This window comes from Leucopleurus acutus (genome assembly GCF_964270905.1).
Source record: "Leucopleurus acutus genome assembly, chromosome: 10".
NCBI lineage: Eukaryota > Metazoa > Chordata > Mammalia > Artiodactyla > Delphinidae > Leucopleurus > Leucopleurus acutus.
The window spans coordinates 33,864,294-33,891,741 of NC_139153.1; the positions used below are offsets into that span (position 1 = coordinate 33,864,294).

Sequence of the window (27,448 nt, forward strand, 5' to 3'; positions counted from 1 at the left end):
CCTTCCCCCTCCCCGTGTCCTCAAGTCCATTCTCTAGTAGGTCTGCATCTTTATTCCCATCTTGGCCCTAGGTTTGAAGAAACATTTTTGACATCTGCTTTATGCTTAATGCTCTTCTAGAAGCTGGAGAATTGGTGGTGCACAAGACAGATGCGGTTCCAATTCATGGAGTGTCAAGTCTAGAAAACAAAGAAACAAAAAGTATCTTAAGATCCTTTCAAATAGTAAAGAGTTCCATGAAAAACACAGTGTAACGTGACAGGCCAGTGGCTTGGGTACAAGGTAGAAGCTGGGAAGACACTGCTAGGGATAGTGGCTAGAGAGGGCTTTTCTGAGCTGAGACATGCCATTTGTGGCAAAGGCATTCCAGTCAGAGGGAATGGCAGAGCAAAGCTTATGAGGTGAGAACAAGTGTAACATTTTCAGGGACTAGAAAAGAGATCAGGAACGAAATGTGCTAGAGGCTAGTGATTGAGGAGGGAGGAAAGGAACAAGATGACCTCAGGGAGGTGCTCAGGGCCAGTTTGGTGTAACGAGTTGCAGCCGTCAGTAAAGGGTCTGAATTTGAAGTTTAATGGGTGATGGAATGGACTTTTCATGCAACAGAATGGTGGAATCTGGATTTATATTGTTTTTAAAGACTACTTTGGTCTCTGTACCAGGGCGGCCAGTGGTTACCAGAGCTACACCAGTGGTTACTGGTGGTTGGGAGAAGTTTATAGGAAGGGAATGAAGGATGACTTCTAATTAGGGGGCCTGGGCTACTTAGTGGATGGTGCAGTAATTACTGAGATAAGGAAGACTGAGAAATGAGAGTGGTTTTTGGTAGAATGGCGTGGGAGAGTTACTAATTTTGTTGAAAATTTAAAGGAGACCCTAGTAAATATCTCTGCATGCCTTTCTTCCAAAGAAAACCTTGCATGATAAAAATAATACTTGATATTGAAGTTGCTGCCCAATTTTGCTGAGTCGTCTTGGGGTACGTAGAACCTTACCTGGCAGATGGATGGCTGGCTAGCTGGATGGAAGGATTGACAGATGGATGAATGTTTGAATGACTGGATGGATAAATGGGTAGATGTCTTAGAAAGGAATGGGCAGATTGACTCCCTCCATTTCTCATATGCAGCTGTGTCTGTGAAACCATCAAAAGATGCGTGCTTCAGAGGACACAGTGTGTTGGTCTCAGGGATTCTGACCCGAACTACTTTGTACATTCTGAGAGTCAAGGAGGTAGTTTTTCTTAAACACTATCCATAGGTCCTCCCCATGAGACAACACTTCATGGCTCATCTCAACTCTAAATGCTGATTTTTTTTTCACTTTATAAAAATCATCACAATAATCTTTATTTTACCAGACAGGAAGCACTGCTTGCGGCAATCAGTGAAAAAGATGCAAACATTGCCCTGCTGGAACTGTCTGCCTCCAAAAAGAAAAAGACACAGGAAGAAGTGATGGCCCTCAAGCGGGAAAAAGATCGACTTGTGCATCAGTTAAAGCAGCAGGTGGGGCCTTTTGCACGAATGGTGTGTTTTGCTGGGTTTGGGGTTTGGGGTGCTTTCTCTGGGTTTAGCTACTCTTCATTTTGCCGTCCATCCTGCAGGCTCACGCAGCTAAAACCAGGTAGGAGCGAAATGGCCCAAGTTGTTGCTGGAACAATATTTTATTGCTTTTCTGTGTTTTTGTGCATGTGCCTGGGCTTGTGTGGTTTGCAACTAGTGCTGTTTTCCTTTCTTTTGTATTAGCATCATCTCCCCAGAAATAGCTCTCAGCTCTCTTCCTTCCAGTGGACTTTCTATGACTTCTGACTAAATCCTAAAAAGTACTAATTAAATTCTGGGCACCTTCTTTCCCATTGGACTTGTTACCTTCTGTCTTGCTCACTTTCTGGGCCCAATAGTAACTCCCGTCATCCAGTTCTTTCGATTTCTTTCTCACCATTCTTCCAACTTTGATTCTTCACCTATTTCCCAGGACTTTCCGGCCAAGGACCCTTTCCCACCCCCTATGCTTGGAGACCTCCTCAGCCATTATTTAGTCAAATATTTTTCTATTACCTGTTTACCCCGTTAACCTGTTTTTCCCTCCTCTCTAGGCCACTATACTTCTTCTGAGGGAAAAGGAAGAAGAGATAAAATCCTAACTTGTGCAGAAAGTTCTTTGCTTTCTGGAGGGTTTTCTAGTAGTGACTTAAATGGAAATATATCTACCTGGAGCATATTGCAAAGTCATCCCTGAAATCTTCAGGCATTATTTCTCCTCCATATCTAACTTGAGGGCTTTTGGAATCAATAGTTAAAGATACTCAGTTGGATTCTAGCTTCATTATGAAACCCACTCAGCAGATAATGGCTCAATGGTCTGTGGTCTCACAAGGTGGCTGCCACGTCTTAGCGAGGGCCACCTGTGAATGCCACATGGTACCATGTGGAGTGCGTCCATATTGATTTCAGCCCCCAGGACTGGCTCTCTGCCTGCTGGGGAGATCTGGGCTGAGCATAGTGTGCAAGGTAAATGGAAAGGAAGCCCGAAAGGAAAAGCTCTCTCCCCTCACAACTGGGACAACTTTTTCCCTCCCCAGGAAGGAAAAGCCATCCTTTGGCCCTGAACCAGAGTCTTAGTCTCATGGGGCTGCCTTGCTGTGTGAGCGAGAGAGAGAGAAAAAAAGAGAGAGAGCACGAGAGCAAGCACTGCCACGCCTGGGTGCCCTCTCCTGCAGAGGGAAGGTCCCAGTCACTGCCAGACATCGGGGTCATTCCGCAGAGCAGCATGCCTTGCTAGTGCTGGCCCCAGGGGTCGGGGGCCGCTTACATCTGACCTCTTTGTTTGGGGCTGTGCATCTTCTACACCGGTTTCTCCACCCACTGGGCCACAGAAAGTCAAGTCGGGGCTCCTTCTTTGCTTTCTCTTAATTCCTTCCCTGTGCGCCCTGTGCCCTCCCCTCTTGCACCTAACCATTGTAGCTTTCTCCCACAGGTTTATAGACCTAGGAAACAGCCCCCGAGCTCGAATATACCATGCACTTGTGATGCTGGCTACAGTCCAGATATTACGGCCAAGTACCACGGGTCCAGCTACGATGCATACATGATCCAAAGGTCTCAGGTCAGTCAGCTGCTAAGGAGATACTCTCCCCCACCATTGGGGCTGGGGGTGCATAAGACCTACATCACATCTTGACCTTCACCTCTTTTGATGGTTTCCAGTATTCAGTGGCCATAAAGTCTGGAACCATCGATGATAGCACTATATCTTGATTTATAATGCAAGTTGATTATTTTGTATTTGCCAGTGGTTCTAGTTTTGATGGCCACCCTACAGGGACAGCTCTTCTGAAATAGCCTGGCACTGCTGTGAAGACAAGATGCCAGAGGCCTTACTGTCAGGCACATTGGATCAAATTTTTCTTTTTGTCTCTTAGATACTTTCCTCCCCAAATCTCCCTCTACCCTTCCCAATAAGGAATTTTTTTTTTTTTTAAGGCTGCTTTTTTTCTTTCTCAGCATCATGAAAATGCACTCCTGGATTCCAGGAAGGATTGAGTGTAGCCCTTCAATTTGCTCCTGGGAAGCTGTACAAAGCCTTCATTATTCACGACAGGCTTGGTTTTGGGTATCATGGGGCACATTTAGGAAACCCCAGCCATGCACAGTTAGTCTCCCGCCTGGGCTAAAGCAGGGTCTGAAGGGCTGTTGTGGAAAAAGAGGCGGCAAAGGAGGAGGATGGGCTTCTTTCCATGACTTAGGTTTGAAATTCTTCCCCACACCCTACTGGCCACAGAGCAAGAGAGAATGTGCATTTATGTATCCTTGTTGTAAATGATAATGATTCTAAAGATAATGAGTAATTTGCTTATAAAAGCATGCCTTTTTTTTTTTACTGAGGGTTTACTTTGTCCCAGAATGTGAATTCAGTGTCCCTGAGGGATTTTGTCCCACAGTCCTCACAGCAGCCCTGTGGTGTGAGTGTCAAGATTACCTCCTCTTTTAGGGGCCATAGCTGAGACTCAGAGTGTGGAATAACCAGCCCAACACACACAGCTTGTAAGTGATAGAGCTCAGGTTGTGTATAGTCCACCTGCGTCCACACATACCCCACCATGTTCAGAAAGTAATTCAGAGTTGCAAGCGGATGGGTATTCCAGAAATTGTGAGGGCCCCTTATCTTTGTATACCTGAAGAAGATGCCAAAAACCCATTTAAGAGTGTTCTCCAGCCACTCACAAAGAGTAGGTTCTGCCTAGAGCTCTTGAGCTTAGGATGTTTGATCACATCAACAACTACTAATACTTCTGAGCTCCCAGCATGTGCCAGGTATGGGTCAAAGGGCTTTACATACATTAACTCGTCGACTTCCACCAAAGCAGAAGGGCTGATGCTCTCACAGAGAAGGAACCAGAGGTCCAGAGAGGTTGGGTGCCCTGCTCAGGCTTCATAGCTGCACACACCATGATACTTAAACAGATTTTCTTGCCACACAGCCTTAAATGGGTTTTGTAGATGCCATCTGGAGTTGCACTGCTTAGGTTGAATTTTGTTTCTGGCACTTGTTCGCTGAGTGATCACGAGCAAAATACTGAACCTCCCTGAGCCTCAGTTTCCTCATCTGTAAATTGGGCTAATAACTTAATTCAAAGGGTTGTTTGTGAGGTGTAATGTATGCTAAGTGATTTGCACATGCCTGGCACACCAATGTGCTATATATGTGTAAGCTGCTATTACTACTACTACTGCTGCTGCTAATTGACTTTATCACCACCAGCCCTCAGAGATAGTTTGATTTTCATTTCAATTTCGTCTTTGCTGTCTTTCACCTGCCTTGGAGTCGCAGCTCGTTGAGAATATACTGTTGAACTGTGGGAGAAAGAGCAGACAGTTGTTGGCACTAAAGCCTTCCCGGTCCCCCCACCCCTAAAGCCCAAGCCCTTGGGGAGTGGGGAGCAGACATGTTAGGAGTTCTAGACCCTAGTTTCCAGCCTGCACTGGACAGGCCCCCAACATTTATTAAGTTTGTTTGGTTTGTGTATGCAGCCCACATGGACGTCCATCAGAGAGGACATCCCCAGAAGGGTGAGTCCCAGACCTCAGTGGTCATCACCTGCATGTCTGATTTGGGAGAGCAGAGCTCTTTTAGGCACCCAGGCTAATGGGAGGGGAAGGTCATAGGTCTGGGTGTTCACCTGCACAATGTTCTGCAAAGATTTTGAGGCAGATGGGCTCATGAGAGGTGTTACCCTCTTCAGGCTGCCTTTTTGTTTTCTCTGTGGTACGCAGGCCTCTCACTGTTGTGGCCTCTCCCATTGTGGAGCACAGGCTCCGGACGTGCAGGCCCAGCGGCCATGGCTCACGGGCCCAGCCGCTCCGCGGCATGTGGGATCTTCCCGGACCGGGGCACGAACCCGTGTCCCCTGCATCAGCAGGTGGACTCTCAACCACTGTGCCACCAGGGAAGCCCCAGGCTGCCTTTTGAGCTCATCTCGTGCAGATCTCTCTGCCCACATCATTCCCAGTGACTGAACTCGAGTAGCTCATTCAACAATCCCCGTAGCTATTGCACTTTGCCAAGCACATAATGGGCACTTGATAAATATTTATCGTGTGAATGATTACATGACTTCCATAAGCCAGGTCTGTACCAAGTGTTTTATATATACATAGGTTTACAAACGTGATCTCATTTTGTCCTCATAATCACCCAACTACCCAACATGTTGCATACCTGCCATGTGCCAGGCTCTCTGACGGGTGCTGGGGATTCATCCACAACAGATATTTTACACACAGTATCCACAGTCCCTTCCTCATGGACCTTACTTGTTAAATTAGAGGGGGTAGAGAGAAAGGTAATAAACCATAAACATAATAAGTAAGTCATGTGGTAGAAAAAAGAAAAATATAGACCAGCATAACAACAACAGGCCTGCCAGGGTAGGACTGAGGGGCTGATGACACTGTAAAATAGGGTAGACAGGATGGGCCTCACTGGGAAGAAGCCGTGAGCAAAATTTGAAGGAGGTGAGAGAGTGAGCTCTGTGGATATTTAGGGGAAGGGTGTTCTGGCAGAGGGAACAGCCCGTGCAAAACCCTAAGGCAAGAGAGTGCCGGTGCGTTTGGGAATAGCAGGGAGGGCAGTGAGGCTGGAGTGAATAAAAAGGTGAACCATCACAGCAGTAATGGGCTAGGGTAGGCTGTGCAGGATCTGCTAAGAGTGGTATATTCTGGAGCAGAAATTATCCAAAGTTAGGAAGCAGAATACACCAACCATGCAGTGTCAGGACAGGGAGAACTCCCTCCAGTACCACTCAGAGTGCCCTGGTTAAGGTTGCTCTAATTGAGCCCACTCTCCAAATCCCCTGGCTCCAGCCTTGAAGGAGTCCCAGTGCTTAGCTTGCATTTTTTTAAAAAGCATTGGTGGGTGGGAGGGAGATGCAATAGGGAGGAGATATGGGGATATATGTATAGCTGATTCACTTTGTTATACAGCAGCAACTAACACACCATTGTAAAGCAATTATACTCCAATAGAGATGTTAAAAAATAAATAAATAAAAATTAAAAAAAATAAAAAGCACTGGCACTCCATTGGAGCCACAGAGAACTAATGCCAGAACTTGCTTGTTATGGCTATTGAGATTTTCAAATAGAATAGGAACAGGGCCCTTTGACAAAATGCCCTCCCTGACTTTCTGGCAGTCTCAGTAACATATCATTGGAGTCCAAATCCTGCCGTTTCCTTGCTATTAGGAGGTAGGCAGTGGACAGTAGTGACCACCTCCATGCCATTGGCCTGCTCAGGGTGGTGGCTATACCTTGGAGAACTGCAGCCAGAGTCCAGGCCAGGCCAGAAGTTCTCAAACCCCAGTGGGCAGAAGCATGATCTTTTCTAAAGATGTATCATGAAATGCTCATCACTCTCTGGCTCTCACTGCTGAAAAATCTTCCCTGGCTTCCCTTGCTGGTGGGATAAAGACAAATTCAAGCCAGCGTGCTCTCTGCCTTGTACATGCAATTCCCTTTGCCTGAAACACATTTCCCTGTTTTCCTCACCTGGTTAACACCTACTGGTTCAATTCAATCTCAGTCCAATATCACTATTTCAGGGAGGCCTCTGGGACTTTCTCAACTGGTTCAAATCCCCAATTTGGCACTCTTGTAGCACATGTACATCATTTAATTGCACTGGAACAGATGCAATTTTGCATTTGTTTTGGTGATTACTTGAATAGAAACTATCTGTCCTGCTAGTAAATGAACTCCATGAGGACTGAGAATGTGGCCTCATGACTTTTTTTCTGCTGACCATTTGTCTCCAGGCCTAACACAATTGCTAGCACATGGCAGGCATTCAGCAAATATTAGTTGACTGTATACATAAATGAGTGAGTGAATTGCCAGGGCCGCTTGTTAAAAGAAGAGACTTCTTTGGTCAGTCATTACATTAGACAAGACTTAGCCTCGTAATTCTTCTGAGCCTAATATTCCAGGAAGCCACCACCAACTTACCGGAGTTGGTAGAAGACATGGAGACCTGCTTGCTGAATCATGACCACAGAATTGGCGCCATGTTCTTTCTTGCCACGTTGCGAGACACTTTGCAGAGATGCCTTTTACCATATACTAGAATTATTTGCAGTGGTGTCCATTTTGAACCTTCCCTTCCAGTCTCTTTGCCCTATTCTAGTTCAGATCCCTTCCAATTTTGGAGGTTCTTCTTGAGTTAAATGCCACTGAGTTTCCAGATGTGGCAGAGATTACTTGCAGTTATAAAGGGAGTCCCGCCGTTTCTTTCCTGAAAACGTCTGAGCGTCTTATAAATTAATTTGCCTAGAAATACCTAAACTCCCATTAAACACCTATCAAGAGAGCCAGAGAAGATGATGTGAAATCAGTTCAGAAATTCCAACTATGCTTAACAACAAAAGAATCTTTATGACTCTCTTCAGGTGTTGACATCTGAGTTGATTCTAGGCTGAGCGCTGTATAAAGGTAGGAGAGCAGTACAAATTAACTTTCTGTTACTTGTTGCTTACAAGAAGATAAAGGATTAATCATAGTTTGGTAGTAGACATATAAGTCTATCCAATTTTTGTGTTCTTCCCGATTCCATTTCTTCACAAGCACACACCCCTGACACTTTTATTCTACCTCTTCTTAAAAAAATCTTCCTTCTAGATTTTTGCAATATTGGGAGAGGGACTCAATTGGGAATTAGTTAAGGGTTTTTTGGTTTGGTTTTGTTTTTTAAATTTTCTTGTTCTTTCCCTAGGGATGGTAGTTCTAAAAAATATTATTAAAATTTACCATCTTTCCTTCTGTGTCTTGGATCCAATCCCCCCAACTCTTTTCCTCCACCCTTGAAGAAAGGACTGACATCAAAATAAGTAATTCTGAAATCATTGGATTTTCCTGCTGCTAAAGGGTTTTGAAGGAAGCTTAAAACTAAATCTTACCCCCTAAGCCTTATTCCCAAATGCTCCCTTGTGTGCTGAAGTAGTGAAATGTACATCCTTGATGAAAATGCCTGTTTAAAATGAGGGCCAGACACTATTGTTTAGTTGAAATTAGAACCAGCTTATTTCTCAGAACCAGTTAGAATACTTTTGTGATCAGAGATAAATTGTGCTTGGTTTTCTTTTCCCCTTCCTACCAGTTCTGGCATTGCTTTTGGTTACCCACTGGTCAGTTGGGAACAGAAAGGCGTTAAGACTAGTCCACTGATTCTCTTGTGTTTTCCCCCAGAGCTTGCAGAGAAGTCCTATGTCCAGGTTAACATTCTGGGGACTATGCCAGGCCTGCACAGTATAACTGATCTGGGTATGTCTCCCCCTCCCCTATCGTGTCCAGACCATCATAGGATTGTGTCTAAGAATTAGCCAAACAGGTATGGCCAAGAATGGGAGAAGGCAGACTCTGCCCTGGGAAGTATTCAGGAGAGCTGGTTGTAAGGATGAGATTCTAGCCAAAATTGGATCTCAGCAGAGGTAGAACCATCCTGTCAAGGAAAGCAGGAATCACCTGAGTGGGACGGTTGACCAGGCATTTCTTTCCCCCTGTACTTGGGGCCACACCTGGTTGTGCTCCCCGTTTACACTTCCATTACATGGTATGCAGATGACTTTTAATTACCCTTTATGGTTTAGGAGGTGAGCACAATTGAACAGCAGTGAAGGAACTTCATGCAGTAGGGTTCCCATAGCCTCATGTTGTGGTTGGATGAGTGCCAGAAAAGCTTGATTTGATCCCAGCATTGTAATGCATCACAGACTCGCCCCAGATCAAATTGCTGGAATGCAAATGCATTGGTTTTCACTGTAGACTCACTTTGGGTTAAGCTGTTCATGACCCACTGGTAGAATCTAGCCACATCTCTATTTATCATTGACTTCGGTGCCAAGGGTCTTTACAGTATGTTCTAGAGAACCCCTTTCTAAAAAAGAAATACTTAGATCACTCCTCGGCAGGCCAAGGGCAGGGCATCCTCACAGAGGTAAAACCTGAACTCCTTGGTGTTACTGAGAACAGTATACTCTTAGTGTCCAAGTGATTGGCCAGGATACTACTCTGCTCTCTTAGCCTGGAGACATTTCTTACTCTAGGCAACTGGTGCCTCAATCCCAATACTCAGGGAATCCATTTGGTTTGCCAGTTACAACACAAACTAGCGCTCAAAGATTGTGGAGGCAAAGTGTTTTCTCTGCGAATCCATATGTTTCTCAAATCCCTGTTAGAAATCCACCTTCCCAAAGCCTCAGGCGGACTCTGATGGACCACTTTTCTGAGTCTCTCATTTGAAGGAAGCCATGTTTTAAAAACCAGTTAATTAATTAATTAATTAATTAATTAAACCATTTTAGTTCCCTTCCCTAAACATTCATGGAGCACCTTTGGTGGTGCTGTGTGGGGCACTCTTGGGCTATAGAAGGAGATGTTGATACTGATTTTGTCCTTGAGCCTTGGGTTGTTTTTTTTCTAATCATCTCTACCACCTATAAGGCAGATATTAGCTCATGAAACAGATGACAGAGCAAACTGCTACTTTTTGGTGCAGAAGTGTTACCAATGTGCAAAGGTCTTTGCTTGCTAGAGGGGGCAGGGAATACTTCCTGCCGAAATAGGCATTCCTATGGATGTTATAATTGACAATCCGTAGCCTATCTTTTGTGACAAATGACTATCCAACCATGATACTTTCTTAAGTTTTCAAGGATCCTAGTGTAAGTATTGCTACTTTTAGAAAAACTCGCTCTTTGCTTTTGGAGTATACCTTTTTAAGTAGAAAAACTTGAAAAGACCAACTTTACCACTTCATTCCCCCACTTTTAGAAATACATAAAGGGGGAGACAGGTCTGACTTGTAAGTTTTAGAGTGATTTGCCAGCCTTGTTTCAGTCATTTGAAGCACCCCCTGCAGTATCTAGCCGTTGGCACAGTACATCAGAATAACAGGCTTAGCTGAAGGTGACCAAAACAGAGAAGAGTATACAAATGCCAAGAAGATCTCTCACGTGCTGTCTTTCTCTTTTTTTTAATTCAAATTTCACATCTGCGCTCTATTTTTAAACAGTTATTCTTTAAGTGATAGCGCATGTTTTACCAAGCCTCTTATTGGATTAGACATGTTTGAAATCCCCTCAGCTTTAACCTGTTCATTACCGCCTCCAAGAACATTCAGATAGTGTATATGGGGGAGAGTTTCCAAGATGTCAGCCTCCAGGGAGCCATTGTATTTTGGGGAGGGAGGGATCCAGCGGTTATGCTGTGTAGATTTTGGGGGGACCTTAGACTGACATTGCTTTAAGAGAATTCGAGTGTGGGTGTCATGTGTGCAGCATTCTTGCTATTCATCATAGTTTTTCTACTCACATTTTAGAGTAGGAAGAGCTAACAGTTTTTGAGCTCTTATGTATACCCGGCACTGGGCTAGAAATTTTAAATATATTATCTCATTTAATTCTCATAACAGCTCTGAAAACCAGTTGTTATTAATCTCATTTTGGAGATGAGGAAACTATGGTCCAGGAATTAGGCAAAGATGCCACGGCTAGTGAGGGGTCTCATTCCAAAACTCTTTCATGGTCTTCCCAACAGATGTCCCCAAGTTGGTGCTATACCTCTTGGGTCATAGTCCCTCCTGACCTGGGGTTAAAAAGGAGCATAAAAAGCAGGCTTTATTTTGTGACCCTGAGCACCACTCCCAGCCTCTCCTGCCGCCCCAGCCAGCTCCTGCCGTGACCCCGGGGTCACATGTGCAGGCTGGGGAGGGCGATTTATCTCTTCCTGCATCACCAGACGTCACCCACTGCCAAGGGGAGAAAGGGCTACGGGCTTGATCAAGTGTGTTGCATTTTCTGCTTTCCCGCATGAAATGTTGACATTTGCCTCTTGGAGCCTTTGTGTTTCATTCTCAGGATATCTGCTTGAAAGCCTTTTTTCCTTTAGTTTTCCAGTTTCTTCTTCATCATTTAACATACAAAAACAGGTTCCTCCTGGTCTCTTTCTCTCTCTCCCTCCTTTCCTTCCTCTCATCATATAATTAAAAGCCCTTTCAGGTTGTCTTCACCTTATCATTTCAATTGAATTGAAAAAAGATCCGACTTCCTGCCCTTGTGTCTTCCTGATGCTGAATTTCAAAATGAAAGAAAAGTCCTTCCCCTGCCCCTTTTTTGCTTCATACCACCCCTTGAATAATTGTGTTTAAATCATGCTGATTTTGTCATTGATCTGCATTGTTGTACGGACTGAGTTTACCCTTTCCTGGCTTCAGAATTTCTTCTTTTTTGGCTTTTTCAAGTAATTAACAGGAAAAGGATTTTTCACCTTCCTCTCTCCTGATTACAGAAACACAGTGATCAAACTCAGAATTTAACATTTCTCTTTACTCTTACTCAACTCCATATTCCTTTTGGGAAGTGCCACTTTCTTTTGTTATCCTCTGCCACATGCAGAGGCACAAGTTCCAGAATCCCCCATATTTACTGTTTTTTTTCAACGTAGCACTATATTAAAAAGTAATAAGGACTATATACACTATTGATACTATGTACAAAATAGATAACTAATGAGAACCTACTGTATAGCACAAGGAACTCTACTCAGTGCTCTGTGGTGACCTAAATGGGAAGGAAATCCAAAAAAGAGGTGATATATGTATGTGTATAGCTGATTCACTTTGCTGTACAGTAGAAACTAACACAACACTGTAAAGCAACTATACTCTAATAAAAATTTTCTTAAAAAGTAATAAGGACTTAATTTTGTAGCCATCCTTATTATGTAAATGATACTTTTCATAGTTGAAAGCATATAAATAAATGTTTTATTGTAAAAATAATGTATTCTCATTATAGAAACTTAGAAAATGTGAATAAAAACTAAAATCACCCATAATCCTGCCACTCAGAAATAAGTATAAGTGTAAGTATAAGATATAATAAGTATAAGATTTCTACTTGCCTACAGTCCATTGTCTGCATACATATTTGAACAAAGACATGACATACTACATAATAAAGCTTTTTTAGCTTTATAAACGTTTGATATTGTGTGCATTTTCCGATGTCCTTAAAAGTCTTCAAACGCATATATCTTGGTTCTGTGATTTCCATCACTGCCATAATTAATTTTGTCATTCTCCTATCGTTGGGATTTCAATCGTTTCTAGTTTTTCACTTTTATAATCTCACTTGGTGAACATTTCGATACATAAATCTTTTTTCCTGTTATTTTCCTTAAGATTAATGCCCCAAAGTTGAAATATTGGAGTTACGGGTATTTTAAGGATTTTAGAGAATTAAGCAATAGCTCTCTTCTACAAAGTAGCTGACATTTAAAAATTTTTACATAAATGTCAACTGTTTGTGTTAAGTTTGTTTCTAATAACATGCCAGTCTCATAGACTTGGGAAAGAATATCGCTATTCTAGGACAAATGGTAGGTAAACTTAGAGAGCAAGAGGCAGAGGCAGATTTTTATGACTTCTAAGGGGAGTAGTCATGGGACAAAATGGGCAGTTCATTCAGCAAATCTTTATTGAGCATCTACTATATGCCAGATACTGTTCTGGACGTTGGGGGTACCACAGGGAACAAAACACAAAAATCTCTGCCCCGAGAGAACTTGTATTCTAGTGGAGGACACAAATAAGAAACAAAATAAAGACATCAAATATATGGCATGTTAATTGACAATAAAGGCTATGGAGAAAAATGAAGATGATGTTCTGTGAGGTGTCTGGGGGTGATTTTGAATAGGGCATTCCCAGGATGCCTCCTTGAGAAAGGGGCAGGTGAGCAAAGACTTGCAGGGAGGTGGGAGCAGGCCATGTGGAGTACTGTGCAGGGAGGGAGTGGTCAGTGGGGACAGACTGCAGCCAGGAGAGTTGGAATCTATTCTTCTCAGGTCAGATCCCAAGTGCAGTTGCTGAGTTGACAAGGTGGGGGAGCCAGAACCCCACAGCACCAGTGTTTAGATGAGATAAATTTTTTAAAAAATCAGCACACAACCAAAACCCCATTCTCTTATCTTTGCCCTGATATGGCCATTTGGAAATGCCCATTGGGCCCAGCCAGGAAATCTTTACTCAGATGATCTTTGCACAGTGGAATTGTGCAAGGAGTTTACAAGTTCAGATTGGACAGAGAGGCGGTCCATTTCAGAAAACAGTGACGATTGACTGAACAACAGTGGCGACTCAGAAGGTCTCAGTCCAGGCTGGTTCTTATGCCCCAGAAACCTCCGATTAACCAGTCATCTCGAGGCTGGTTTATTTCCTCTCTCTCAGGGCTCAGCGCTCCTAGAATTACAAACACAGCTCAGAAGCCAACCAGAAACCCTACTGCTTTGGGCTACCGTGGGTGTGCCAAAGCCCCTTTGGGTGCTAGGGTAGGAAGCAGGTGTGTGGGTCACAAGGTCAGGCAGAGCTTCTGTTGTCAGTCTTCTCGGGTTTGGGGGCCAGATACTCTCTAAGATGTCTGACTCAGCAGCCATCCAGAAAGTATGATGTTAAATCTTTGATCTGTAAACAAAACAAGGGAGCCCCTCTCACCAGGTGGGCTGCCAGGAAAGCCCTGGCAGGTAATAGAAGGTGCAGGGTCTGGGAATGAACCTGGGGGTCAGAGTTTTAGCCCAGCTCTGACCCCCAACACACTGAGAACCTTGGGCAGCTCATTTTGCTTCTCTCTCACAGGCTCAGCTTCCCCATCTGTAAGGTGAAGGGATTAAACTAACAGACCTCTTAGCTCTTCACAGTTCTGATAGTCAGAAACTACTCCAGCACATTCATATATATAGTACGTTGAGTACTTGCTCTATACCAAGGACTTTGAGGATACGCAGGAAAGTGACAGTATTTGCTTTGATGGAGCCTGCAGTTGAGTAGGGGAGATGTATTATTCAGTAAGATATTAACACAGCTATTATTTCTTGAAGAAATGATATTCTAGGCACAGCATTGTACTTTTGTTGTTTTATTGCAATCCTCACAAAAACTCAATGAGGTAATACCATCATTGTCTCCAGTTTGCAAATGGAGAAACCAAGTCACAGAGTTAGTGAGCGAATCTACCTTAGGGGTAACAGAGTTAACCCCTTTGTTTTCCATTGCAACACAGTTGCCATCTTTCCCACCAGGGAATGTTTGAGAATTCTAGATTTCAAAGATGACAGAGAAGAAGGGAGGCTCTGAATTTTGCTCATTTGGCTTGTGTAATCCCGACTCATCTTCACTTATTAGTTGTATGATGGTGAGCAGGTCAACTTACCTTCCTGTGAAATGGGTATGCTGTTTGCTGTCTAACTCACAGAGAAGCATTATCATGAAGCATCTTCTCTGGGGAAAGGTCTTTAAAAACGCTGAGGGCTGCACAAATGTGCAGGATGTTGATCTCAGTTCTGAGGCGCAAAGACAGGGCTATGTTTTTTTTTCCCCACAGGGTAGCACTGTGCTTTGAGGAATGATGGTCCCAGTCTCTGGTGACAATCCATTGACACAGACCCACTCCACATGACTTGTTCCCTTGACCAAAGAAGAAAGAAATTGAGTGACAATGTTCATAAATAGGCCTCTGTCTTCTGCTTTTCTGGGAGCCAGACCGTGATTTATCCTTAAAGAAAAACAAATAGTGCAGAAGGTGCAGACATTGCCTTGAAAGAACCCAGTTCAGTGTGGGTTCAGACATCTTCCTTCCAGGAAAAGAGTATCCAGATCTCCCAGCCCCGGTCTTGCTTGTCCAGGCTCCTGGGAAGTCTGCTGGGGGTCTTCTCAGGGTCTTCTGAGGCTTCTTGAGATGAGGTCGGGCTTCCAGGGAGAGCCTCTGTGTTCCTGAGCTTTCTAGTGATGCAATCCTTGGTGAGACAGGGAAACAAAAGGCTGATATTTTGGAGGGGGAAGAGCCATCTCTGGGGGATTATTTTTTATGAACCGAAGACACTTAAGTGTTGCCGATTTATCTTAATAGCAGATACTATGAGCAAATGTCCCAGTTGCCTCTTTGTACTTCTGGCAAGTATGGATGAGAAATGGAATGGAGCAGACCCAGTCAGAGCTGGCTAGCCCAAAGTGTAGAAGTCTTAATCTTCCTCCCTCCAGATATGTAACTTAGAAACGTTTCCAAAGTTTTCCAAGTTGCAGGTGGACACCCAGCTTTGGCAAGACGCAAAGCAGGTTCCATCACTAGGTTTTCCGCTTCCAAAAAAATTATCTTGGGCTTGAGGGGAGAGACACCTGAATCTTCCCTAGGTAGTTAGCTCAGTTACCACGTTCTGGTTCTAAAGGTACTATTTCTGTATAAAGAAACCTTCTTTAATCATGCGAAAAGCCCTCCTGCTTGTTGTACACATGATTGGGATTTCTCAGAGGACACTGCAGGACTAGGCTGCATATCCTCCTCCGTCAGGGCTGGAACAAGACCACGCTGAACCCAGCGCCTTAGAAGGTGGAGTATAAATTTTGTTAAGGCCGTGTTGAATGTTGTAACATTTACTAATCCTTATTAGATATGGATAAATTCTCATGGCTTAATTTGGCATGTTGAGCCAGTTGTTCAGATTGTCTTTGGAGACTGGAAAGGAAATGCAACTTTAGTGTACTTTTTCTCTTGTTTCTTTAGAAGGGGACATAATTTTTTATTGTTAGCTGGTGGAAACTTTGGTGAATTGTGGCCAACTGTGGCTTACCCCCACAGGAAGAAAGCATCAGACTTTAGCTGAGAACATATTCTTTGAAACAAACCAGAATATTTGATTTTTGAAATATCTTCCCACTTTAAAAACATGCTGTCCAACAAATATTAATGTTCTGACCCAGACCAAGAGAACTGAGGAAGTAGAAAGCTATAATTTCTCTCTGAGGAAAATTTTAGAGTGATGTGTGATGCTTTAGTTTAATAATAACTCCACTGAGCATGGAAATAATCTATGAGGATACAGGTACGGCCACAAGAATTCACAGAGCATCCTTTCACTCTTGGTTCTTACTTTCTCCAAAGTGGAAGGAGCTAGGTGTTGGCTAGATGTCAGGCATTTCATATTTCTTTACTAGGTCACCCACATATACATGACCTTGGGCACCTACTGTCACTTTACTTCCATTTCTGGAATTTGGTAAAAAAATATACTTGATAAAAGTTCTCCCTTTTTTTCTGCCAAACTGTTATTTTTTTTTTTTAATTGGAGTATAATTGCTTTACAATGCTGTGTTAGTTTCTGTTGTACAACGAAGTGAATCAGCTATATGTATACATATATCCCCTCCCTCTTGGACCTCCTTCCCACCCACCCCCCCATCCCACCCATCTAGGTCATCACAGAGCACCAAGCTGAACTTCCTGTGCTATACAGCAGGTTCCCACTAGCTATCTGTTTTACACATGGTAGTGTATATATGTCAATCCTAATCTCCCAATTAATTCCACACTTCCCTTCCCCCACTGTGCCCACCCATCCGTTCTCTACATCTGCGTCTCTATTCCTGCCCTGTTCCACATATATGTGTTAGTATACAATATTTGTTTTTCTGTTTCTGATTTACTTCACTCTGTTTGACAGACTCTAGGTCCATCTACATCTCTACAAATGACCCGATTTTGTTCCCTTTTATGGCTGAGTAATATTCCATTGTATATATGTACCACATCTTCTTTATCTGTTCATCTGTCGATGGGCATTTAGGTTGCCTCCATGACCTGGCTATTGTAAATAGTGCTGCAATGAATATTGGGGTGCCTGTGTCTTTTTGAATCATGGTTTTCTCAGGGTATATGCCCAGTAGTGGGATTGCTGGGTCGTACTGAAAATCGTTGAATATTTTAAATCGCTTGGATTGAAATCTATTGTCCTGTTCTTTATTCTTTTTTTTAGCATCTCACATAGTTTGGTGGTCAGTCAAACATGCTCAGTAATCACCTTTAGGGGACTCAAATCTTGTCAATTCTGATGAGTTTGATCAAGTTTGGCGGTTATTGAATCAGTTGGCATTATAGCTGCAAAATTATTTAAGTGAGATTCTTGCTCTGTTTGTAATTACAGTTTTGTTCTAACAGATCTGTTTTGCAGATTTTTATGAGCAGGAATTCTCTTGGGCAAATCCACCATGATTCTCAGTGTGGTTAGGGCAGGCGATTTTCCACCCCTGGGGTGGTTTTTCAGAAGAGTGGTCATGTAAAAAAGACCATTTCTGTCCTCTTAGCAGCACCCAGTTTTCAGCTTCTGCTGAGAGCAGGATCCAAAATTATCCTATCTCCTTATGAAATTCTGTTGAAAAATGTTAGTCCCTGTACACTGTGCACAAAAGCCAAATTACTTTTGGAATGTTCTGTGGAACTCTGGGAATTCAGATAGGGATCAAGGAAACAGCACAACATCTTTTCCCCTCCTTTGCTCCATCTGTTGATTGATTTGTAGGCAATTACTCTCCTTACCTTGAACCCTCTGAAGTAAAGTCTTGGGTCTAAATTCTATTGCTTTTTGTTGATTCCTTTATTTGTTTGTTTTTTAAGTATTATATTTTGTTCCCAAAGTCAGAGAATGCAGAGAAAAGTTCTGGGAAAGCAGAGGGCTCATTCTCCATTTAAAGCAGTATTCTCCTAAAAATTTGCCAGGAAGCTAAGGTGTTTCTCATATCCTTTACACTGCTGAAACGTAAATCAAAGAAAGAGCTTCTGGAACAAACCAAACAAAAACCACACACTTATTCAGGGACAGAGTCAGAATATGCTCATGCTGGATTTTATACTCAACAACGCCAAGATCTTTATGGCATATAAGCTTCCCAAAACTTCACAGAGGCATCCCTAAAGAAGTGAGAAAACTTGAGAAAGAGGAAGAAAGGATTCTTTCCTGATTATTCTTCAGTAGTAGCATACCAAGAACAAATAGTGAAAAATACTGGACCTTTTCTAAGTTATTCCCAGCTTGGAACTTCCACAAGTCTTAATGCTGTGCCCCATAGTCTCATAGATAAAGAAGGAAGGTCACAAATTAGAGTGGAAAATAAAAGGAATTTCCGGTTCTCTGTAATGTTTCTGGCTGTCTCAGGCATAATTCTCAAAAAGAATTTATGTGTGTCTTAAAGTTTAAAATAGTTACATTAACTGCAGCAGCAGTTCCTAAACCTGGCTCTCTTTTGACATGGACATTTGAGATTCTTCCCCACCTTCACCAAATACCAACTGGAGGGCCAACCCAATGACCTACACCCTCAGAATTTCAGAGGAAGGACACTAAAAGCTGATGGATTCCACTGACAGACCAGCATTTGGGAGGCATTGAGGTACTAAAGGAGACCGGCAACCCTTAGGCCCCTGAAGGTGGGAATCCTTGGGTCACCAAACGCTCACTCTCTCTTTATAGATATCCTTGCAAATTCGTAAAGTGAATGGCAGGGTTTGGGCTGGCCTTTGGCTGCATTTGTAACCAGAAGAGGTGGAACTGGGGGCTGATACAGGACCATGTAACAGGAGTGAGGGTGGGAGTGGAAATAAGCCCGTCAGCACAGGGCACACAATGACAATGGGTAAGAGAGACAGTTGATCAACAGAGTTTACTCAGCACAAAGAGAATCTGAGCCTTGTTCCAGACATTCTAGGTCTATAAAAAGGAATCAGAAGCCGCAGACTGAACTCAGGTACCTAGAGCACCTCTCTTGATATCTAGCAGCCTAGGCTGACGATGCCATTTGCACAGAATCAGAGAGGTTGAGTAACTTGCTGGTAGTTAAACAGCTATTAAGTGACTTAACTTTGACCATTTAATCCAGGCCTTCTGACTCTACTTCTACTTTTCTTTATTCTCCAGGATACTTCCAGTTGTGGAAATTGTCTTAACAGGGTACATTTGAGCCTGGCTGTGACCTGGTTTTGTAGGGAGGAGTCGCTCCTGACAAGGGAAGCACCAGGGTAGAGATGAATGGGTGTGGACTTGGGATTAGAAATAGAGCATCCTTGTGGAGAGTTTCTGTGGAGGAAGCTGGGAAGAGGTCACTTGTTCAGGAGGAAAGAGGGAGGTTGGCCTTGCCCGGCAGCTGAACTGTTTCTATCTGATAAACAAGATGATAGGGAACTACTCTGTATTCTTCAGGGAGAGTAAGATATGAAAACTGTCAACGTGAAGCAAGTTTGAAACCAGCATTTTTGATGAATGATAAAGTGGCTTCTGAGATTCAATTGCTGGGTCATTTCTGCCCATGAGACCTTGCCCTGCATTTGATGAAGCTTGGGCACCTCCCAGGTCATGGTCTTGTTTTCTGCATGCTTAAGAGTAGTTGGCCAGTAATGATTTGAGTCTTTCATTAATGCATCCTCACCCCCACCATATTAAGGATAAAATAATAGCTTCCTTCAGTTAAACAGCCCATGAGACATGGACATTTTCGGTCTTTTCTCGGAAGCACAGATGTCAAATGGTGTCCTGTAATGTTTCAGGACCTGAGAGGAGATCCTTGGGCCTTTAACCTTAAAATTCCAGAACTAAGGACCTTATTTTGCTACCAGTTTCCATCTCAAGTTTGTTCCTAAATGATCATTATGGTGCATGATTCTTTTCATGGTTTATTTCCCAAAATAAGGGGGAAAGAGAGAGAAAGGGGCGGGATTGGGGCGGAGATAGAGAGAGTGCCTACCATTTGATTTTGGGTGCTGTTTTTTGTTGTTGTTGATGGAGTGGGACCTGGTCTGAAATGTCCTCAGGCACGTGCTATTTCTGAGCCGTAATTATGCTTTTTAACCCACTCCTTTATGTCTGGGTCCTTAATATCCAGCTCCTATGTAATTATCAAATTCAGTGTGGGAGTGAGACAAATATTTTTTGCATGAGTTTAGCCTATACATTACTGCAATGCCATGTTATTACAAGATATTTCCTAAACTCAGAGATCTACTGTTAACTCTCTCAACTTGAAAAGACCCAGCAAAGAGATACTCCCAATCTTTGGCCCATGATGCAAAACTCAGATGGACACTGACTTGATCCAGATGAGGGCCCTAGGGCTCTTGGGGGAGGATCTGAATTTGGCACTAGTGCATTGGTCCTGAGCCTGACCTTGGGAACCCTTCGTTTTCCATCCAACGGTATCGTGTAGCTACAGCCAGGACATTCATTCCAACTGTGAAGGACATGCATTCTTTAGTATTTGATAGGGGCCAGGTTTGTTCATTGTCTCTCCTGGAGGAAGTTTACTGTGCTAGTTCGCTAGACTAGAGAGAGATTGGTTAAGAGTAATCAGAATTTTAAAGGACCAGGCTGAAAGGAGGGGAGCTGTGGCCTGTTCTGTTTTTTGAAGTTCACCAAAATAGAAGACAGCAGAAGTCTAAGTTCTCCAAGGTCAGTCTCAGGAATCTCTTCCCCTAAACTAAAATTATTTTGATACCATTCCCCCCTAATCTGAGAAACAACTTACATATCAGCAATTTTGTATATGGAGCACAGAAAAGTTTTTCTTCTTTCATTTATTATTTCCTGTCATTTATTAAACATTCAAATAATATAGAAAGAAAGAAAGGAGAAAGTCAACTCCCTGAAATTCAAGCACCTAACAATAACCGTCAGTATTTTGTGCTCATCTTTCTGGACTTTTCTCACATATGCAAGTATGTATGTGTGTATCCATATACACACATGCATATATGAACATGTTGTTTTCCCACCTGCTTCACCGTCCATTCAACTATATTTTGTGATACTCTTTCCTTCTGATGAATATATAAATATACATCACTCTTGAATGACTTCTGAAGATTCTACTATATGAATAATGAATATTCAGTAATTTGATGTTGTCTGGGTATTTTGTTTACGTCTCATTAACTGCTCCTGTGATCAACATCCAGTGAATATCCTTGTATCCTTTTCATTCCTGTGTATCTGTCCAACTTTCTTTTCAGGAGACTTTTAGACCCCAGCCTGTGCCTATTTGGAATTTTCATAGATAGTGCCAAGTTGCCCTTGAAAAAGTTTATACCAATTTACGATCCTGCCAACAGTGTATGAAAGTGCCTAAAGAAGAGGGAAATTAACTTTCCCTTTTCTTAAGCTTTTCTAAATTTTACCCACCTCCTGAGCATTACCACTAAGTGCTGAAAAGAAAAATGTGTTTACGAAGTACTGTAGGTTTGATATTGATCCACACCCAGATTCCAGAACAAGTTATTCAGTCAGTGGTTTATGAAACTTGGAATAAAATTGATAATCTCTAATCTTTATTTGTTCACTAAGATTAGGTATTGCCAAACTCACACTGTTTTTTGGAAGGTTAATACAAAGGCAGGATTTCAGCTAAGCATTCAACACCAACTTGTGTGTGTGTGTGTGTGTGTGTGTGTGTGTGTGTGTACTTTTTACCAGATGATTAAACAACTCAACCCTAGGCAGGTTGGTTAGGGAATCCTGTCATGTCAGCAGGGAGGTTGCCAGAGGTGCCCAACTGTCACCATCGTATACAGCCTTTGATAATACACTTTTTGAAAGCGTGATGCCTCAAAGCTGGGAAGGTTAGCTAAAACAGTGGAAGACAAGATTAGAATTGACAAATATCTTAGCAAGTTTAGTTAAGATAAATGTAAAGCAAATATTCAGTAATGAAAACAATGAAGTTTATATTTAAAATTAAAATTCAGGGGTGTGTGTGTGTATGGAAGGGAAACTGCCACCAGGATATGAGTTTAATCAATTGCAGATTTGAATATTAGTCATCATTGTACAGCAGATGCTAAGAAATCAATGAAATGTAAGAATGTATTGATTGTTTTAAAATAGTGTTTAGCACAGGTAAGGACACATGTGAAGACTTGGATTCAGACTCTGTTCAGGGAATTATTCTCTAAGAGGAGCCCTGTCACACTGTAATAACCCCATGTATGTTAGGGTACAGAGAGGGGACTAAAAGAAGTGGAGGATGACTGGTTGAGAGGGCAAAGAATGGTTAGGCTACATAAGCTAGAGATCCAGGGCATAGCTGTATTTAAATGTCTAAAGACCTGGGTCCCCTCCAAAAGGCAGAATTAGAAAACTGCAACCAAAAAGCTCAAAATATGTGCGGAGGAGGAGGAACATCCCATTTAAGCCATTTAATAAATTGTGTCATTAGGTACTCAGTTTCCCATCACTAATGGTAACGCATCCACCAGGGCTGCTATGCAGGGAATTCCTGTTTGAGGAAAGAGGGTTATATTAATTCTTTCCAGCAACACATGCATGATGAATGGCATTAACATACCTAACACTCTCCCACGGATGGCCTAGACTTTGAAGAAACCCAAAGTCTTTCGCAGAGGAGTAAAGGACCATATTGGCTGCTAACGCTAGGACTCCTGCTAACGGTCCACCAGTAACCACCAGCTTGTAGAGCTGTGGCACAAAGGGAAGGGGACTGACTCTTTTTGCATTCCAAAACACCAACTAGCTAATATTTCCCCCTTTTCTCTCCTGCTTAATTAAGTGAACGTGTCAGATGGTAATGTGTTTGAATGATTGGGTTCCAAGGTACCCTCAGGTCACCTCTGTCTGTGCATACTTCCTTCTCCTCCCATAGCCTGTTCTTATACACTTTCTTCCCTTTTGTAGTTAGGCTCTTCCCTTCCTGAAAGCAGCTCCCACAGATTTTCCTTATGTATACAATTATTCTCACAACCAATAAGAAAATGTCCCCAACAAACCCCCCAAAAAGAGGACAAAAGGACGTGAAAAGGAGGCTCCTCTGATAGTGAAATAGAAATGGCCAATAAATTAATGAAAAGATGCTCAGCCTCAAATTATAATTAGGGAAATATGAATGAGATACAGTTCTTCATGGATTAGACTTTTGAAGATTAAAGGGTTTGAAGAGATTCTGTGTTGGCACAGTGCAGGCAAAGAGGTGCAGACTGGAAGTTGACCAACATTTTTGAAGGGAAATTTGGTAAGATCTCTCAAAGTTTAAAATGTGTATACTTTATTCTAGGGATCTCTACTGAATCTCTCTTTTCCTAGTACATTATAGAAACAACTGTTACACGTTTCAGCATCCATCCTTGTTGAGAACAAGCGCATGAGGACAGGCAAAGCTGTTCTTTTGGAAGAGTATTCTTTGAGGCATTGTTGGAATAATGAAAAACTGGAAATGACCCAAATGTTCATCGCTCATTCAACTAATATTTACTGGTGCTGACTATGTGCCCGGCAGTGTTTTAGGTGCTTGGGATAAATCTTTGAGCAAAATAAACAAAGATTTCTGCCCGCTGTTTTAGTGCATTGATAGAGGACCGCATAGAATGGAATCATACATAACCATTAAAAATGAGGTATTTCTACATGATCTTGACATGGAAAGATGGCCAAGACATCTTGGACATTTTATTTTTAAAGGGTGTGCATATTTCCTTGCTTGCATTATGCACAAAAATGTTCTGGAAAGACTGGCAAAAATCCTTAGAAGTGGGAGTGGATATTGGGGTAGGAGAAGGGGGAATTTTAAAAAATAAACTGTTTTATACTATTTAATTGTTCATATCTAGCATGTTTGATTCCTATAATAGAAAAGTATAGATGTTATAGAAAAAGAAGAAATTAGAAAGCTAAATCAGTAGTTCTGCTGGAAAACTAAGGCTCATATTTCAAAGAAGATGGAAAATTCCTTAACCTATCTGTAGGCATTGAGACCAAAGTGATTAGGTGTTTGATGCTGTTCAGACTGCAAGAATGGAAATTAATACCATAGTACTTTGGAATGCAAAATGAAAGACATGAGATGGGCCTGTGGTATTCCTGGTCATGGGCACGGTGGACTTGTCTACACGTGCAAATCAAATGGGAAGGCAGCCAGGGGCAGGGGAAGGGCCTGGGGTCCGCAGTCAAGTGTTCTGGGGCTTTCTCCTGGGTTTGTGATTGACCAATGTCCAACCTCCTGGAGCCTCATTCTCCCCTTCTGTAAAATAGTGAACTTGGAGTCACTGATTTAAGGTGTGGTCTAGCCTAACTTTACATGAATCTGGATTATTCTGGCAAGTCCTCATTTGTAGGAGAGAGATTTGAAACAGCTGCTGAAATCTCAACTTTCCAGTTACCCACGTCCACCTAGCGCTTTGAAGAAACTTTAGTTACGTAGTACTTTAATATCTGTTTTTGTTTAGATTCAAGTTTAAATACTTTTGGATTTTTTTGTAGTTATGCTATTTCAACTCCAGGGTCATGGAAGACCAGGCTTTTTGGAGTCAACCTTAAACAGATAACTAAGAGAAATTGATTTTCAAAATGTATTCTTTTTTTTAATAGATTTTTATTGGAGTATAATTGCTTCACAATACTGTGTTAGTTTCTGCTGTATAACAAAGTGAATCAGCTATATGTATACATATATCCCCATATCCCCTCCCTCTTGAGCCTCCCTCCCACCCTCCCTATCTCACCCCTCTAGGTGGTCGCCAAGCACCGAGCTGATCTCCCTGTGCTATGCGGCTGCTTCCCACTAGCCATCTATTTTATATTCGGTAGTGTATATATGTCGATATATACTTCGCCCCAGCTTCCCCCTCCCCTCCCCCCGTGTCCTCAAGTCCATTCTCTACATCTACATGTTTACTCCTGCCCTGCCACTAGGTTCAGCAGTACCATTTTTTTTTTTTTTAGATTCCATATATATGCGTTAGCATACGGTATTTGTTTTTCTCTTTCTGACTTACTTCACTCTGTATGACAGACTCTAACCTAAATGTCCATCGACAGATGAATGGATAGAGATGTGGCACATATACACAATGGAATATTAGCCATAAAAAGAAACGAAATTGAGTTGTTTGTAGTGAGGTGGATGCACCTAGAGTCTGTCAAAATATATTTTGATGAATTAATTTGATGTGTTGGGAGACACACACACACACACACACACACACACACACACACACACACACACACACACCAAAAGACAACATGAGTCAACACCCTAGGCATTTCCAGATGAAATTAGAACGTAATATCATCCTTTCTGGAAACTGGCTTGCTTTCAGATCCAAAAACCCAGAAGTTCCACTTTGCCTCTTCTTTGGGGGTAAGATTTCATAGGAGAAGAGGTGATGGTTTTAAATGAGTTTTCATTCTTGTGTGCTGGGGGAATATCAGCCTGGAGAAGCATGTGAGGGGACCTGCGAATGACATGCCTGTGTTGTTTGTGTGTCTCTGGGAGGGTCTGTGGAGACCTATCCAGAGTGGAACATGTGACTCAGACTCTCCTTCCATGTAGAACTAAATTGGTCCTAGTTAGGGCAAATTCAGAGTATCCCATATAAAGCTAGTAAGGGTACTGAAATCCAAACGGAGGGAGGACAGCACAGCAAGCAACCCAACGAGAAGATAAACGCCGGAGGGAATGTTTCATAGATTTGGTATTTGGGACACTCCACTGCCATTTCTCTCTTCCCATTTGTTTTTCAACTGATTGGAAAAGTACTAATGAGCCTGTTTACATTTTCTCCAGTTGTTTTACCCAAGTGTGAGACCAGCTGGGGAGAGGGGTTTGTTCCCTGTCCAAAGCCCTAGCTGTCTCTCCCTCTGTCTTCCTCTCACCCTCCGGCTGCCAGACCCCCTCTGCCCTGCCAAACCCCTCCTGGCCATCTCACCACCCCTCTCCCTGGGGTTCTCTCTGTGTTCAGCACTGGCCAGCAGCCCCACCACATGTTTTGCATTGCTCACACCCTCCCTTCTCTACCCGATTTGTTGTCATTTGTTTTGTTTTGTAGGGGATGAGGTACAGAGGAGGTCTTGGGTTTGTGCCCTTCCACTCAGCTTCAGAACTGGAGCCGGCCAGGGCTGCATTTGCTCCCATTTCTGTGCTGAGCTCAAAAGCCCCTGTAGGAGAAACGTCCTTCTGTACTCTCACAGCTCTTCAGGATGCATTTGCTGTCTCTGGGCTGCTCTGAATTTCTAGTGTCTGCTCTCTGTAACCCAACTCATTCTCAGTTGCTTCGCTCTTTCCTTCCGATGAGGGTGTCTCAAGCTTCTGTCATTTAGAAAACTGCCTTCCCAAGGTTTTCCATGTCCTATGACATAATTTCTGTGAATTCTCTGTTGGATGTGGTTGTTATAATTTATTCAAATATATTTTATAGCAAACGCATAACTATGAAAAACCCCACTTACTCCCTGTGAATCATCTTGCATATCTCCAGATATGTGGACACTTCTTAGCCCTTCCTGTGTAAGGCTCTCCGTCCCTTCCTGAAGCACTGCTGGGTTCCTCGACCTTCATGTTGCCCTCAGAGTAGTCATTCGAGCTCTCAGTTTCCAGTCTGTTGGCCAGTTCTGTTAGGCCATACCCTAAGATAGTTTCTAACATTCATTAGTTGAGGAGATGATTTGGTGATGCCAGTTCTGCCTAGGCCAGTGATAATAAATATTTGTTGGATATATGAATTAAATGAAGACCTTTACTTCCCTTGTCAGCACAGTTTTATCTTTTTATTTTTATTTTTTTTCAATGTCAAACATATTTAATCAACTATAAGTGCAGTATTACATATAAAATTTCACTGGGTCTTGATTCAGAAGTATTGGGTTCTGGTCAGTTCAGCTCTCCGGGATTTTTTGTTGGTTTTTTTTTTTTTTAACATCTTTATTGGAGTATAATTGCTTTACAGTGTTGTGTTAGTTTCTGCTGTATAACAAAGTGAATCAGCTATATGCATATGTATATCCCCATATCCCCTCCCTCTTGCGTCTCCCTCCCACCCTCCTTATCCCACCCCTCTAGGTGGTCACAAAGCACAGAGATGATCGCCCTGTGCTATGCGGCTGCTTCCCACTAGCTATCTACTTTACATTTGGTAGTATATATAAGTCCATGCCACTCTCCTACTTCGTCCCAGCTTACCCTTCCCCTCCCCGTGTCCTCAAGTCCATTCTCTATGTCTGTGTCTTTATTCCTGTCCTGCCCCTAGGTTCCTCAGAACCATTCTTTTTAGATTCCATATATATGTGTTAGCATACGG

The 27,448-nt window shown here is 42.6% G+C and overlaps 1 protein-coding gene across 1 annotated transcript in view; it reads left to right on the top strand.

Moving 5' to 3' along the window:
• Window positions 1–27,448, top strand: part of ERC2 (ELKS/RAB6-interacting/CAST family member 2) — a gene marked incomplete at both ends in the record, with an annotated part of 834,864 nt that overhangs the window by 696,871 nt on the left and 110,545 nt on the right. The window contains 2 exons of the mRNA XM_082849011.1: window positions 1,361–1,508; window positions 2,980–3,108. Coding sequence (XP_082705137.1) covers window positions 1,361–1,508; window positions 2,980–3,108 — 277 coding nt within the window. The remainder of the gene's footprint in view (window positions 1–1,360; window positions 1,509–2,979; window positions 3,109–27,448) is intronic.